This window comes from Sturnira hondurensis, unplaced genomic scaffold, assembly GCF_014824575.4.
Source record: "Sturnira hondurensis isolate 20B ecotype Veracruz unplaced genomic scaffold, ASM1482457v3 Scaffold0015596, whole genome shotgun sequence".
Lineage (NCBI taxonomy): Eukaryota > Metazoa > Chordata > Mammalia > Chiroptera > Phyllostomidae > Sturnira > Sturnira hondurensis.
The window spans coordinates 17,354,520-17,369,108 of record NW_028088227.1 but is presented as its reverse complement, the minus strand read 5'-3'; the positions used below and the strand labels follow the sequence as shown (position 1 = coordinate 17,369,108).

The 14,589-nt window shown below is 39.2% G+C and overlaps 1 protein-coding gene across 2 annotated transcripts; it reads right to left on the bottom strand.

The window, feature by feature from the left end:
- Window positions 1–155: 155 nt before the first annotated feature.
- RSPH4A (radial spoke head component 4A) lies at window positions 156–13,999 on the bottom strand. Of its 2 annotated transcripts, none has more exons than XM_037065101.1 (6): window positions 13,109–13,991; window positions 9,905–10,139; window positions 5,234–5,968; window positions 3,760–3,910; window positions 2,856–2,973; window positions 156–1,439 (listed from the first exon to the last, which is right to left on the bottom strand). In XM_037065101.1, exons 1-6 carry the CDS (start codon window positions 13,768–13,770, stop codon window positions 1,211–1,213), a joined length of 2,130 nt encoding a protein of 709 aa, XP_036920996.1. In that variant the 5' UTR covers window positions 13,771–13,991; the 3' UTR covers window positions 156–1,210. The 2 variants fall into 2 exon arrangements, with proteins under 2 accessions (XP_036920996.1, XP_036920997.1); XM_037065102.1 differs by having other exon boundaries at window positions 1,218–1,416; window positions 13,109–13,999.
- Between the last annotated feature and the right edge of the window lie 590 nt (window positions 14,000–14,589).

The following is a 14,589-nucleotide window of genomic DNA, read 5'->3' as shown; positions in this document are numbered from 1 at the left end:
CGTGATCATGCCTGTCTTAGGTCATTCCCCCCTTAGGGAGTCTTATCCATTGGCTAACTGATCAAGCATTGGGGGCCAGTTATGGATGAAGTGAAAGGAGGAGAAGCAGTGCTCCTGCCAGGGAGATAAGCTTTTGTCTCCTTAGCGGCTTATGGTCCAAAGGTCGCTCACTCAGCCTTAGCTGAGGAGGGTTACGGCAGCTGAAACCAGGGAGGGCGGTTTCCAACAGAAGCCAAAACATTCATTACAAATTTGATTTTGTCACTTGCTAGTTGAGTCCTCTTCCTTGTCCATGGATAAAATCCAGACATCGCACACAATCTGGGCCCTGCTTACCTATGCAGGCTTGTCTCTTACCACTCAAAATTCCACTCCTTTTAGCCCAAAGTCCTTCCCAAAACACAGTTGCTGCTGCTTATGACCTTTTTACCTTTAGTTCACTTGGAAGTGCTTCCTGTACTGCTCAATTTTGAGTAAATGTACCTTCTATGTGTTTGACAAGCAATGTTTGTAGATCAGTGATCTGCAAACTGCTGGTCAGTAGCTTTGGTGAACATATAACAGGGCTTAAAATACTTTTGTAAGTGAAATGAAAATACAGTTTTAGAGAAGCAGTGGTAGAAAATACTAGTCTGAAGTACCCCAGCTAGGCATCTCTGCAAACTACTGTTTCCCCAAACAAAGCAAACCAATTTCTGTAGGGTAAAGACGTCTCTGAGAAAGTTATTTAAGCAATAACAGGTAAAAGATTAAAAATTTTAATGTTCCTGAAGTCTTTGAGCAGGTGATAGAATTATAAATTCTCTCCTAATCAATATTTTGGCCTCAATACCCCTTGACACGCAAAAAATACACGCCAAGAAGCTTTGGTGGGTGATACAGTTTCGTGTTTGTCACAATAGAAATTAAACCTGAGATTTGAAAAAAAATACAGGAGCCTGATTTCACTAATTGTAGCTATCAGAATAGTGATGTGGAACATGTCACTTAGCCTCTGGAAAATCCATTGTACATTTTTATAAGCATATTAATAGTTCCAAATATGAAATTCCAAGTGTGCTGTTTTCAGAGAATGACATTTTACACATGAATAGTTGCCAATTACATACATACATAATTAGACCCACATGAGGAGTATGTATATCTCAAAACTGGGCCAATTTTATTTTACTATGTATGCTGCTGAAGTAAGCATCCAATTTTATTTGTATTAGTCATAATCATCCTCATCTTCATCAGTGTCTTCATCTTCCTCAGCTGGAGGTACAGCTGCTTCTTGGGCAGCCCTGAATGCCTGCTCCTCTTCCACACTGGGGTCATCCATTTCTGCAAGCTCTGGTCCACTGGGGTATTCTTGACAAACTGGTGGCGGAACTGGGGGTGTGTAGCTGTCTGGACTGTATTTGTGACCCCAGCCTATGTAGATATTTTCGAACTTCCTATAAGTTTTTTAAAAATGTAGACCATTATTGTATTATTTTTCAGTAAGAAAAGTTGACCTTTCTCTTCTATGATGATAAAGTGTGTAAACTATCATACTCCCATAATTTTAAAACAATGCATTTGAATGTATGAGAGATGAAATATCTAGCACAGGAAATTTTTATGACCCAAACCAGCTTAAGCTGGTTAAGAAAACCATGGGGCCAGACCCTGTCACAATGTACCCAAACCCAAACCACAACCTTTAATCATTTAATTATTTTCTGGGGAGAAAAAGCTAAATTAAAAAGTTACTACCTTTGTTAGAATTAGAAAAAGTTCAAAAGTTTAACTAGCAAACGCTTGTCTGGGTGATAAGTGGGCTTGTGGTTAAAGACCTACTATGTGCGAATTTTCAGACCCAACCACGGGCAATGACAAAGGCGCTTCCCAGCATGCCTAAAGGGAAAATTGCCCTCTCCACCCCAGGTTTGGTGCATGCTCAGTGCCCTGCAGTCTCTGAGGGGAGTTGCTTCAAGGACTCTGGACCCTCTGGCCTCATGCGCTTCACATAGTTCCGCTCCTGGCACGGGTGCCTGCACTCCTAGGTCTCTGAGAGAGGGGTCTTCCAGGTCCCTCTGCCAAGGCCTCCTTACGGCAGCTGTGGGAGAGGGGGAAACCCTAAAGGCTCTTTTCCCCAATCTCTGTATCCAGTACTTCTCCTTAGTACTCCTCCTCTTCCCCTGCCTCCTCCCCCACTGCCACCCCTCCCCCACATGTCAGGGACTTTCTTATCATTGAGATGACCCCATATCTCTAAGCTGATCCACAAGACCTCCACTGGGACACCATTTCATGGGGAAAAAGTAAAAGAGGGGCGGGGTGCAAGATATCTGTTTTGGGGGGTTTGTGACGGTTTTTTTTTTTTTGGCTTGTTGGGTACTCTGGCATTTAGCCCGCTTAGCTCTCTCCCCCACTCAGCTGATCTTTTGACATTGTGTTATTAAGTAAAAACTGGAGCATAAGACAGAGAGGGGAGTGAGGGATAAAAGGACAATTAGTATCGTCTTGTTCCTAATTCTCTTGAAGGTGATAGCCTACATAGCACATATTTTAAATTCTCTTTTATCAAGATGTCCAACAAAAATAATGGATTTAAACTAATTTAAACACTGCTCAGAATTACTTCCACAAAATGAATAAGACCATTATTGAAATAATTATAGACAGAAAACCATATTTTAGCTTCACTAATTAAGTCAGATGAACAGGAGGAAGTCTAAATTACTCTGATATTCTTATCTAATTGGATGCTTTACTGTATGATACAGATGTGTGGATAAATCTTGCTAAAAATTAGTTCAAACAATAGTAAGATTCCAGTGATAACTTATGCTTTCCAAAAATAACTCTGAAAACTGTCATTTACTTACTTGCCATTGCAAAAGGCATATGCTCCCGGCCAGAGGTTGGATCTGAGAACAGCAACAGCATACTGAGGAATGAGATTTGAACACAGTCGTGTTGTCCAAGGTGGTATGCTCTGGATCTCTGTAAATCAATGAGAAACTCAAAAGCTTAGCTCCTAAATAGACAAGGATATGCACTATAACAAAGAAGCAATTTTTATAAATCATAAAGCACCCACACTTGATATAGAAAAGTTAAAAATGCCCTATATCGTTCGGCTCAGTTGACTGATCACTGGCCTGAGAACTGAAAGGTTGCTGGTTTGATTCCTAGTCAGGACACACGCCTGGGTTGAGGGCAGGGTCCCCAGTTTGGGGTATACGAGAGGTAATGATTGATACATCTCTCACACATCGATGTTTCTCTTCCTGTCTTTCTCCCTTCCCCTCCCTCTAAAAATTAATAAATAAATAAAATCTAATTTAAAAAAACACAGCAGTTTGACATAAAATTAAAAGGGAATTTTGTGAACATTCTGGAACAATGAAGCTTGGATATTTACGCACTATATCACAATGTCATCTGTTTATGGTCATCTGTCTATGGTCTGCAGAATGAAAGGCAGGAGCAAAATGCAAGATAACAATCAGCATTTCAGTGAAAGCTACAGCCAACTCATGCTTCCTCCCTGCCTGGCCCTTCTTTTACTTCCATCAGAGGAAGTTGGTGGTTCGGCCAGGTATATTCTTTATTCTTCACCATATGCTATAGTGTGTGTGTGTGTATAAATCTATAGATATATTATATATGCATAGAATATACACACCATGTATACATATATGCTATATAAATATAGTACATCGTATATACTATGTATACTTAATATATATGTACATAGTATATTACATATAAACTTTGTGAAAATACCTAAATCTTCAGAGATCGGTGTCAAGAGAGGGGGCCCTACTTCCTGTTCTATGTAGTCAAGTTCTTCTTTTTCTTCTTCTTCTTTTTCTTCATCATCATCTTCTTCCTCCTCTTCACTTCTTTGTATGGGGTTGAACCAATTACAGCGACCCTGAGTATGAATATTACAAGATGAGGACTTTAAAATATCAAAAGTGTTCATTTACATTGAAGCAATTATCTGCACAAGATTCTACTCTGTGGTAATTTAATCTTTCATTTATTCATTTATTCCACATACATTTGCCAAATGCTATTATGATCCAGGTTTTTTTCAAGCAAAAGATTGTATTACTTATTCCAAGAATTTGCCAATTTCTTAAAGGTACAGAACATTTATATTTTAAAATTAGCAGTGCCTTAGTAAAATAAAAGTAATAGCGCATTTTACTAATTTGTAATGAGTTTGTAAGAAAGAGATAAGGTACTGTTATTAATAATAGACATTAAAATATGATAAGATTAGGTATGGACCTTTGGAGTTATGATTTCTGATCTAATTAACTTATCTAAAGATGTGTAAGAATATCTCAATATAGGTCAAAGTATAATGAAGGTTTTTCTACCTGCAGGTAAGGCAGTATAGCAGACTCACTAAGAAGATGGACTCTTGATCCATTCTGCCTACTCATATCTGACCCTGTTGCTTATTATCCATGTTACCCTTTTAACATTCCCTAAACTCTGCCTCAGTTTCTTCACCTGTAAACTAAGGCTAATACTAGTTTTCATACAGTTATGCGTATTATAAGGTAATGCATATAAAGTGCTATTAAGGGCACCTAGCAGAATGTGTGCTACGTAACTACTATTTAGCACTATTTGCTTGTTTTTCTTTTTATCATAATATTTTATTGCTCAGCATAAAATCTCTATGTGTTATAGAAATAGAATTAAAAAAATATTTCCATAATTGGTACACCATCTATATTAACATATGAAAAGATAACTTCATGACACACATACATTGAAATCCTTATATGACTTGTCAGATACTTCATAGAACTAATTATCTTATTTCTGTTTGGAAATGAAAGTCTGCTTGAAGATCCCAGGTTTGTAGTCCTTGGCAATTATATAGTACTTTGTATTTTTACTTGACTTTTTAAATTTTTTTTATTAATTTATTTTTAGAGAGAGGGGAAGGAAAAGAGAAAGAGAGGGAGAGAAATATCAATGTGTGGTTGCCTCTCGCCTGCCGCCACACTGGGAACTGGCCTGCAACCCAGGCATGTGCCCTGACTGGGAATCCAACCTACAACCCTTTGGTTTGCAGCCTGCGCTCAATCCTTTGAGCTACACCAGCCAGAGATTTTATTCGACTTTTCTAATGGTCTCTTTCTCTGTCTAGAGTTGAATATATGTATATATTATAGTCTGAATTTAATAAATATGTGCTGCTTGGCTGTCAGATTGAGAATGGCAAAGCCCCTACCTGAGGGAGAATATGTTGTACATGATGAACCCAGTTGGACAGGGATTCCACTAGATCAACCACTCGGATGCCTTCAAAATCAGGGTTTTCTTCAAAACTGTCTCGCCCACCTTCTACTTCTTCTTCCTCCTCTCCTTCCTCTTCACTGAACTGATAGAAACCTAGAGGGCTGACGTGGGTCCCTGCTGAAATTCTGGCAATTTGTGCCCGTAAGTAATTACTCTCATTTCCTGGGAAAGGTGGGTAGCTTATGATGGGAGTTCCCAAGTGCCCAGTGAAAAACTTCTTGATTTGTCTTGCAGTAACAATTTGTGCGGGTGTAACAGATGGTAACTTCACCCATGGTCTTCCTGGCTCGTTGCAAACAAAATAGACATATTTGTTGGCACCTGTTCTGCTTTCTTCTTTTGGTATAGCCTGTGGGGCCTTGTAGAAGGACCTTGGTAATTCATCATCTTCCTCACTTCCACTGTCTCCATTGTCTCTCTCTTCAGTTACATCTTCCTCTTCCACTTCCTCTTCATCTTCTCCCTCACGAAGCTCCGTTTCAGCTACAATGTAATTCATTTCCAGGCCTAAAATCTTGCCCCAGAAACGGCATCTTTGGATTGGGTGAGTGTCAGTAAGCTGCTTGAGGGCAAGAAATACTCGATAGGTCTCATCTGTGCCCAAACCAACTCCAGCTTGTTCAAAGTAAAATGCTGACTCCATTACATTGGAAAGAGAGTTTCCTGCCTGGGGATGCAAATACCATGGTTAACGTTTTGTGAAAAGAACTGCTTGCTTGCTGTTGACCTGTTAAATGTCTGCATATTAGCTCTACTTTCTTTCTATATCACTTCTTTGACATTTCTTCCAAGATTTAGTTCATTCTATTAATTTCCAAATTTCAGTGATCTCATCACTTATAAATGTGGCTTCAACCATTGTATTTTACACTTATCAAATACTATAATAATCATGTTGTATGTATGTATCTTAGGCAGAAAAAAGTTTAATAATCATTCTGAATGATAAAAATTCAACATTCCCTCTTTATGTAAAATGTTTAAGTGGCCTGTATACTATCCTGAAATAATAAAATATATCAAAACCTACCTACACACATGCACACACATATTTAGAAAATGAGTTATGCCTCATTTTACTGAGCTTTGCAGATACCACTTATTTTTTTTTCTTTTTACCAAATTAAAGGTTTGTGGCAACCCTGAGTCAAAAGCATTTATCAGTATTTTTCTGACAGCACTTGCTCCCTCCATGTCTTTGTGTCACATTTGGGTGATTCTAGCAATAAGTTGAACTGGTTCATTATTATTGTATCTGTTATCCTGATCAGTGATCAGTGCTTTTTGATGTTATTGCCATTGTTTGGAGCACCACAAATTATGACCCCATAAGACAGTAAACCTAATCTATAAATGTTGTTCTATCTGACTGCTCCACCAACCAACTGCTCTCCCCATCTCTCTGCCTCTCCTTGGGCCTCCTTATTCCCAGCGATACAATAATATTGAAATTAGACAAATTAATAATACTACAATGGCCTCAAGAGTTCCACATCTCTCACTCTAAATCTAAAGCTTGTAATGATGACTTCTGGCTAAGATGGAGGTGTAGGTGGAAACACTGTGCCTCCTTGTACAACCAGGTTTAAAGACAACAAGGTTTTAATAACAAAAACGCAGCCAAAACACAGAAAATTGAACTGCACAGAAGTCTGACTGCAAGGAACCATTCAGCCAGACCTGTAAGAGGGGTGGAGTCAGCAGCTGGCGGAGCGGGGTTGGGCAGGAAAAAGTGGCCTGACCTACCCAGGTGCGCAGGCAGCAGTTGGCAGATCCCAGGCATGGGGTGGCAACAGAAGGACCCAGTGGGGGCGCAAGATGGCTGGCTGAGTGTAGTCACACATTCGCGTGCAGATAAACCAAGCAAAGGAGCGAGTAGTGAGACAGACCACTCAGGCTAGTGCTCCAGGGACGGGAATTAGAGCCTGAAAGCACCAATTGATAAAACTTTTGGGGTTGAGGTGCCTGGAGAGGCACCCAGGCTCACGGAGAGTTTATTGGAGTGACTCCCAGGGTCCTGGAGGGTTCACAGACCCACAGACCTGGGAGCTGGCACCAGGGGGGCCCGGTTTGCTTGCGGGAAGCAGCAGAGGGGACTGAAATCTGAGAGAGAGCAGAACAAGAACCATTGCCCCTCTCTGACCCTGCCCCCACATACAGCGTCAAAACCCAGCGACTGGGTTGCCCCACCCTGGCGAACACCTAAGGCTCCTCCCCTCATACTTAACAGGTGCGAACAGACCAAAACATTATGGCTCAAGAATAGCTCAAAGCCCCAGAGCCAATAATTCTGAGTGACCAAGAGATAGCCAACCTTTCAGATGCACAGTTAAAAATACTGGTGATTAGGATGCTCACGGAATTGACTGATTTTAGTTACAAGTTAGAGGAACAAATGAAGGCTAAACTAATTGAAATAAATAGAAAGGCACAGGAAACCAATAGTGATGGAAAGGAAACTGGGACTCAAATCAAGGGAGTGGATCAGAGGAAGAAAAAAAATGACTAAACAGAAAAGAATGAAGAAATGAGAATTCAAAAAAATGTGGAGAGCCTTAGGAACCTCCAGGACATCTTTAAACATTCTAACATCTGAATTATAGGGGTACCAGAAGGGGAAGAGGAACAGCCATGAATGGAAAACTTACTTGAACAAATAATAAAGAAGAACTTTCCCAGTCTGGCAAAGAAAATAGACTTCCAGGAAATCCAGGAAGCTCAGAGAGTCCCAAAGAAGTTGGACCCAAGAAGGAACACACCAGGGCACATCACAATTACATTAGCCAAGATTAAAATGAAGGAGAGAATCCTAGAAGCAGCAAGAGATAAGGGGACAGTCACCTACAAAGGAGTTCCCATCAGACTGTCAGCGGATTTCTCAAAAGAGACTTTACAGGCAAGAAGGGGCTGGAAAGAAGTATACCAAGTCATGAAATCCAAAGACCTACAACCAAGATTGCTCTATCCAGCAAAGCTTTAATTTAGAATGGAAGGGCAGATAAAGTGCTTCTCAGATAAGATCAAATTCAAGGAGTTCATCATCACCAAGCCCTTCTTCTATGAAATGTTAAAGGGACTTATCTAAGAAAAAGAAGATAAAAATATGAACAGTGAAAGGATAGCAAACTCACTGTTATTAACAGCCACACCTAAAACAAAAGCCAACTAAGAGGGCAGCTAGATCAGGAGCAGAACCATAGAAATGGAGATCACATGGAGGGTTAGAAATAGGGGAGTGGGAGGAGGAGAAGGGGGAAGAAGGTACAGAGAATCAGTAGCATAGACGGTAGATAGAAAATAGACAAGGGGGAGGACAAGAATAGTATGGGAAATATAGAATCTAAAGAACTTGTAACACATGGACATAAACGAAAGGGGGGATGGTAGGGAGGGGTGTGCAGGGTGGAGGGGAATGAAGGGGGGAATAGGACACCTGTAATGGCATAATCAATAAAATATATTTTAAAATAAAAAATAAATAAAACTAGTAATGATTAATCTTAGTGAGGAAGGCATGTTGAAGGCCAAGGTAGACCAAAAGCTAGGCCTCTTGTGCCAAACAGCCAAACTATGAATGCAAAGGAAATGTGTTTGAAATATTTAAAAGTGCTACTCTAGTGAACACAGAAATGATAAGAAAGTGAAATGGATTTATTGCTATTATGAGGAAAGTTTTAGTGCTGTGGATAGAAGATCATACCAGCCAGAACATTCCCTTAAGCCAAACCTAATCTAGAGCAAGGCCCTAACTCTTCAATTCTATGAAAAATGAGGGAGATGAGGAAGTTGCAGAAGTAAAGGCTGAAACTCACAGAGGTTGGTTCATAAAGTTGAAGGAAAGGAGCCATTTCCATAACAGCAAAGTGAAGCAGCAAGTATTAATGGTAGAAGCTGTAACAAGTTATTGAGACCTAGCTAAGATAATTAATGCAGGTGGCTACCCTAAACAACAGGTTCTCAGTGTAGATGAAGAGCCTCATATTGGAAGAATACGAGGCCATCTAGGACTTTCATAGCTAGAGAGGAGATGTCAATGACTGGCTTCAACGCTTCAAAAGATGGGCTGACTCTTACTAGGGCTTAATGCAGCTGGTGACATTAAGTTGAAGCAAATACCCTTGTACAATTCCAAAAATTCTAGGGTCCTGGAGAATTATGCTAAATCTACTCTATAAATGGAACAAAGCCTACAACACAGCACATCTGCTTACAAAATAGATAACTGAATATTTTAAATGAATTGTTGGATTTACTTCCCAGAAAAAAAATATTCCTTTCGAAATATTCTGGCTCATTGACAATAACCCCTGGGGACTGGAGCCGAGATGAAAATATACAGTGAGATTATATTGTTTTCATGCCTGCTAACATTACCTCTATTCTCTAGCCAATGAATCAAGGAGTAACTTCCACTTGTACCTATGCCTGTGAAATACAAACACAATGTGAAAAAATAAGCTCTAAACAAGACAATGAGTTGTGTGAAATGAGGATGAAAATACCATCTAGAAAGCTATAAAAGACTATTGACATGAATGTAAAACCATACCCACTCATCTTGAATAAAACAAGATTGAACTAATCAAATTTACTAGTGACTTACTATTTCATCTTCCAGTTCTTGGTCAGCTCCTTCCAAATGTTCCTGAAGAAAAAGAGCCTTTTGCTTCTCTGCTATTTCATATGTTGGAAGCATCTCATACTCATTTTGGAGTGTATCTAATTTTTTACTAAAATGTGCCACCTTCACATCCTGGCTAATATTTTCAATGATGTCCACAGCATTTTCAGGTCGTTCATCTAAGATCTTGGTCAGCATATCAGAAAGATGATCATATCTACCCAAAAAAGAGAAAATTCTAGATTATGCACATGTCAAAAGCATTAGAAGAAGCATTTCATGCAAACTCAGTTAGCTGGTTTTTAGGGAATGTCCACAGTAAATCTACAAAGCCTTCATAAAGTGAATAAACACAGTAACTTCTACCACTGTTGGGAAAACCTATTCTAGAATTTTTCTTAGGAAATATCTCCAGTATGATATAAATATTTAAGATATTGAAGAAAAGCATATTATGAAAGATACTTACTTTACACCAGGAACACTTTCACATTTTGAGATCAAAATCTCTTAGTCATACATTTTAAAGTGATTAACATTTTTCTTTCTTTACCTTAATTTCTTTTCCATCCCTCTTCCCCACCCTTGCCAAATCCAATTTGATTTCTAAATTCTACTGACTCTTAAAAGATATGTTCTCTTCCGTTTCATTTCCTGGGCCAATAATCTACTTCAGTGTGTTTTAAACCTATAAGAGATACGTTTCATATTGCAACCCCTGCCCACATACAACTGAAAAAAAGTAATAATTATTCACCTTTTTAAAAAATGTAATGAATTCTACTATTAAAACTATCAAAAATGTAACAAATTCTACTATTAAAACTATTCTACTTTTTGTTCTATTAAAAACACTGTCCTAGCTTTTTATTTTATAACTGAGTAAGTGAAACATCCTCTAACCCCTCATTAATTCATCACATTTTATATATAAGGACTAAGGTGTTCCTTTTCCAATACCCGACTTACAATGTGAATGTATTATTCAAGAGCTAAATTGCCTGTCAAAGTGCTCTTAGGTTGAATGGGAACTTCTCAATCCAATATGGAAACTTGTATAAGTTTCCTCTCTGACAGATAAGCATTGTTTCCCTTCAATTCCATTTCTAACAATTAGTTCAATGGTAACTACTCTCCCAGTGAGCTAAATCTACTGAAAAATCACCCTTATGAGTTGCTAAATCCTACCTGAGAGACTTTGCTTGCTGTCCCTCATGTATAACATTTATCTGAAGAAAAAAATTGAAACCACCTTATCCTCAAGTCATCCCTCAGAACTGTTCTTCTTCAGTTTGGAGGGGGCCTTTCTGAGTTCACAAATACACTGTTATATGTGTGTATTCATCATATATTTCCCATTCAGCAACTGCATTAGGTTCTTACATTGACAAAACTATGCTTTTGTTTTTTGTTTGTTATCTTAATGTATCTCCTTCCTTATTCTAGTGAATCAAAATAGATGCTCAATAATTGCTTATTTTCTGTTCGTTGACTCTAAGTGTCATTTTTTATTTTTTACTTAATATCTGTGTTTATCCAATGGATCTTAAGAATGTCAAAGCAAAATATGCACAACCAATTTAAAGGGCAGTTTTTAAAATATTATATATAAAGAATATATCGTTACTTCTCAGAAAATTGTTATTCTTGTAAGTGAATAGAAATGTTATGACTAAGGATTTGTTTAAAACTTACTCAAGCTTTTTAAATTTTTGTTCAGTATTTAAATTCATGGAAATGCCTCCAGACCAAAAATATCGTTGCTTAGTAAGTAATAGCTGGAGTTCCAACTGGGGTCTTTAATGTGCTCAAATAGGGGCCATGTATGCTAGCAAATGAAGGACTCTAAGTCCAAATTTTTACTTTATTTTTCAGGTTTTAATATAATGTCTATATGTGTTTTGTTCATAGTTCTTTGGGCAAGGTATTGTTTTTTAAAGAGTCCACACCATTTTGTCAAAGTATCTTTTTTGTCAAATTATGAAATGTTTATTAGATATTAATTCATAATTAAAGTTTTCCAATTTCAGAGGATTAATATTTTGTTTTAATGGAATATGAGAAGGCAATTTTAGAAGGCTTCGTTTGAAGCAATACAAAAACCAATATCAGATCTTGTATTTTAGTCAGATTGTTTTAATTACAATAAAAAGTCATTTTATGGTTATCAAATAAGATCTGCATATAAGAAACTGAGGGTTTTATCTTTTAGGAAGCAGTTTTTAATTTCAAGCTCTAAAGTATTTAGAAGATAATGGTGAACATTATAGAAAATATTTGTTTATTACCTCAGAGATGTAGCATTTGGAAAGAAAATAAAACTTTGGCATTTAATAATGTCACTTATTAAACAATTCAATAAAGAAAATTTTCCCATTTTTGTGTTTTGTGCATTCAGTTTTAAATAGTGAGCTCTCAAGAATTTATGAGATTTTTTGAGTTTTAACAAAGTTGGTAAATTGATGCTTGTTATTTAACCTTGGGCATTATAACAAGAAGCATACATTAGAAATTCAAGTAGAATCCACAACTGAGCAGAAAACCACATCCCTGAAGCTTAAGTAAAGTTTAAAACAGCAATTTACAAATTACATTTTAAATCGTCATTCTTGAGTTTTGTGAAAGATTTCACACATTAAACGTTAACTTCTTTTATTCTTTAGGGCTTAAAATTATACTGACTAGTTCTCCTGATTTGCCCAGACCAAGGGGTTTTCCAGGATGCAGACCTTTTAGTGCTCCCATCAGGACAGATCCCCCAAACCCGAAAGATCTAGTCCCCCTGGACTGGCCTGGGTGAGACTCACAACCAAGCCGCAGATGCGTTAGAATACTTAGAGTCGAGTCATGCACCCCTGTCACTGGTAGAAAGTTACTTTTTACAAGCATCTTGAAGAGATGCTTGGACTTCACTGTTGTTATGGTCTCTTTCAAACCCAAGATTCCGTAATTCCTAGTTTTGTTTCTCCATGCCAAGGATCTTTCAAGAAGTAGAAGAATGCCCATCAAGGGTCTATGTGGAGTCCTGTGATGTAAAGATTGTTAAGTCACTAACTCTTACTAATACAGACTTTTCCAATATATTTTCATTCACCCACAGAAACACTCTCACATAGAGATACTCACACCCTCTTTTCTTAGGCATACTTTGCTCTTTAAAAAAATTTTTTTTTCTCCACGACTTACAGATTTAAGCCCGACTTGCTACTGGTCTTCAGGAGGTAAGCCTTGGCGTTCTGAATGGCAATCTCAAGCACGCTGGGGGCCGCTTCGGGCTCAGCCTCATCCAGACCATAGCCACTGCTTGAGTCTTCCTCCTGAAAAGTGTCAAACCTCAGCTCTTTTTGTGCAGAGTTGCTAAAGGTCACATCCCTTGGTTCATTCAAATGACCATTTGTTTGCTGAAACTGTGGAAAGGCGTCCCCCGCTGATTGGCATGTTTGATGAGTTGATTCTCCTTTATCAGATGACGGTTTCAAATTGTCAGAGTGAGGCGTCTCGGCTTCGGGAATCACACTAGCGGTCTCCAGTGCCTGCCCTGGTGCCTCAGGGCCCGGTCTGGTCGGAGCCAGGAGAGGAGAGGAAGAGGACTCCTCAGGCGGCGAAGGTGCAGATGATGCGCCCGGTCCTGTGAGGTCCCGGAGAGGTGTGCTGTCTCTAGACTGCGGGCTCCCAGGTGGGCTGCTCCGGGACTGGGGTCCAGTCTCAGGCCCCTGCTCTGACTCCGGAGGTGCAGATAACCCAGTAAGATCTTGGGAAGAAGCTGCTGTTGTTTCTCCCCATGGCCTCTCCTCTTCCCCCGATTTTTGGTTTTCTTTTTCTTGCTTCTGGGTGGTCGAGTCTTCCATAGAAAGAGTCAAAACAAAAAAAGTTCTGGATGAAAGACGTTGTGCAGAAATGGAAGGAGACAACACAGGACGGTTGCTTTGCTGAGAGATCTGCTAAGCGATTTCTGGGTCCTAGTTGCTCTGCAAGTTGCAGCGTCCTGTGTCCATAGCAACCCCAGGCAAGGTTCCGCTAAGGGAAACAGAGGAGCACATTGGTTGCCAGGATTCTAGGGAGGAGACCAAGAAAGATGAGAATCCTAGATTTGTGATTTGGTGAAGCTTCTGCTCCTCTTCCTAGCTCAGCCAATCCAACCTGCATTCGACCAGTTTGGCTGGAAACCCGTTTGGCTGGAAACCCGAGCAAGGACAGGACACCAGCGCTCAGAGGAGGAGGAGCCACGACCCAGCACCAGAGGATTTTCCAGTATCTGTTAAATTGATTCCGGCTGAGTGGTGAGGGGCGAGTTGTTCTTTAGCAGAGGAACAACGCATTTACAGGGCTATGTGTGTGAGTGTATGTGTGACAAAGAGATGAGAGAGAGAGAGAGAGAGAGAGAGAAGAAAGAAACCAGACCCGGAGATCCCAAAACTAACACTCAGAGGGCAAAGATGTCTCGCCGTTTAAACCAAACCGAGGAAATTTATGGAGAATACACAAGGAAGTCCCCCTTTTCCCCTCCCCCCTACTCCAGATGAGTAGGCAGACTATTATTACCTTCAAGGCGAAAGTAGGTTACCCCACAAAAATAAGACAGTTCGTGGGTTACCTGTTCTGTAATAATTGAAATTCCAATAACCCTAAACTATATTTGCATGGTATAATCCGTATTTGATAATATA

What these genes read in the sequence shown, in the direction of transcription:
- RSPH4A (XM_037065101.1), bottom strand. Translation starts at nt 13,770, where the DNA reads ATGGAAGACTCGACCACCCAGAAGCAAGAAAAAGAAAACCAAAAATCG. An exon ending in AAGAACTGGAAGATGAAATA is followed by an intron (nt 5,969 to 9,904) that starts GTAAGTCACTAG and finishes TTGCATCCCCAG; the next exon opens with GCAGGAAACTCTCTTTCCAA. An exon ending in TATGCCTTTTGCAATGGCAA is followed by an intron (nt 1,440 to 2,855) that starts GTAAGTAAATGA and finishes AAAAACTTATAG; the next exon opens with GAAGTTCGAAAATATCTACA.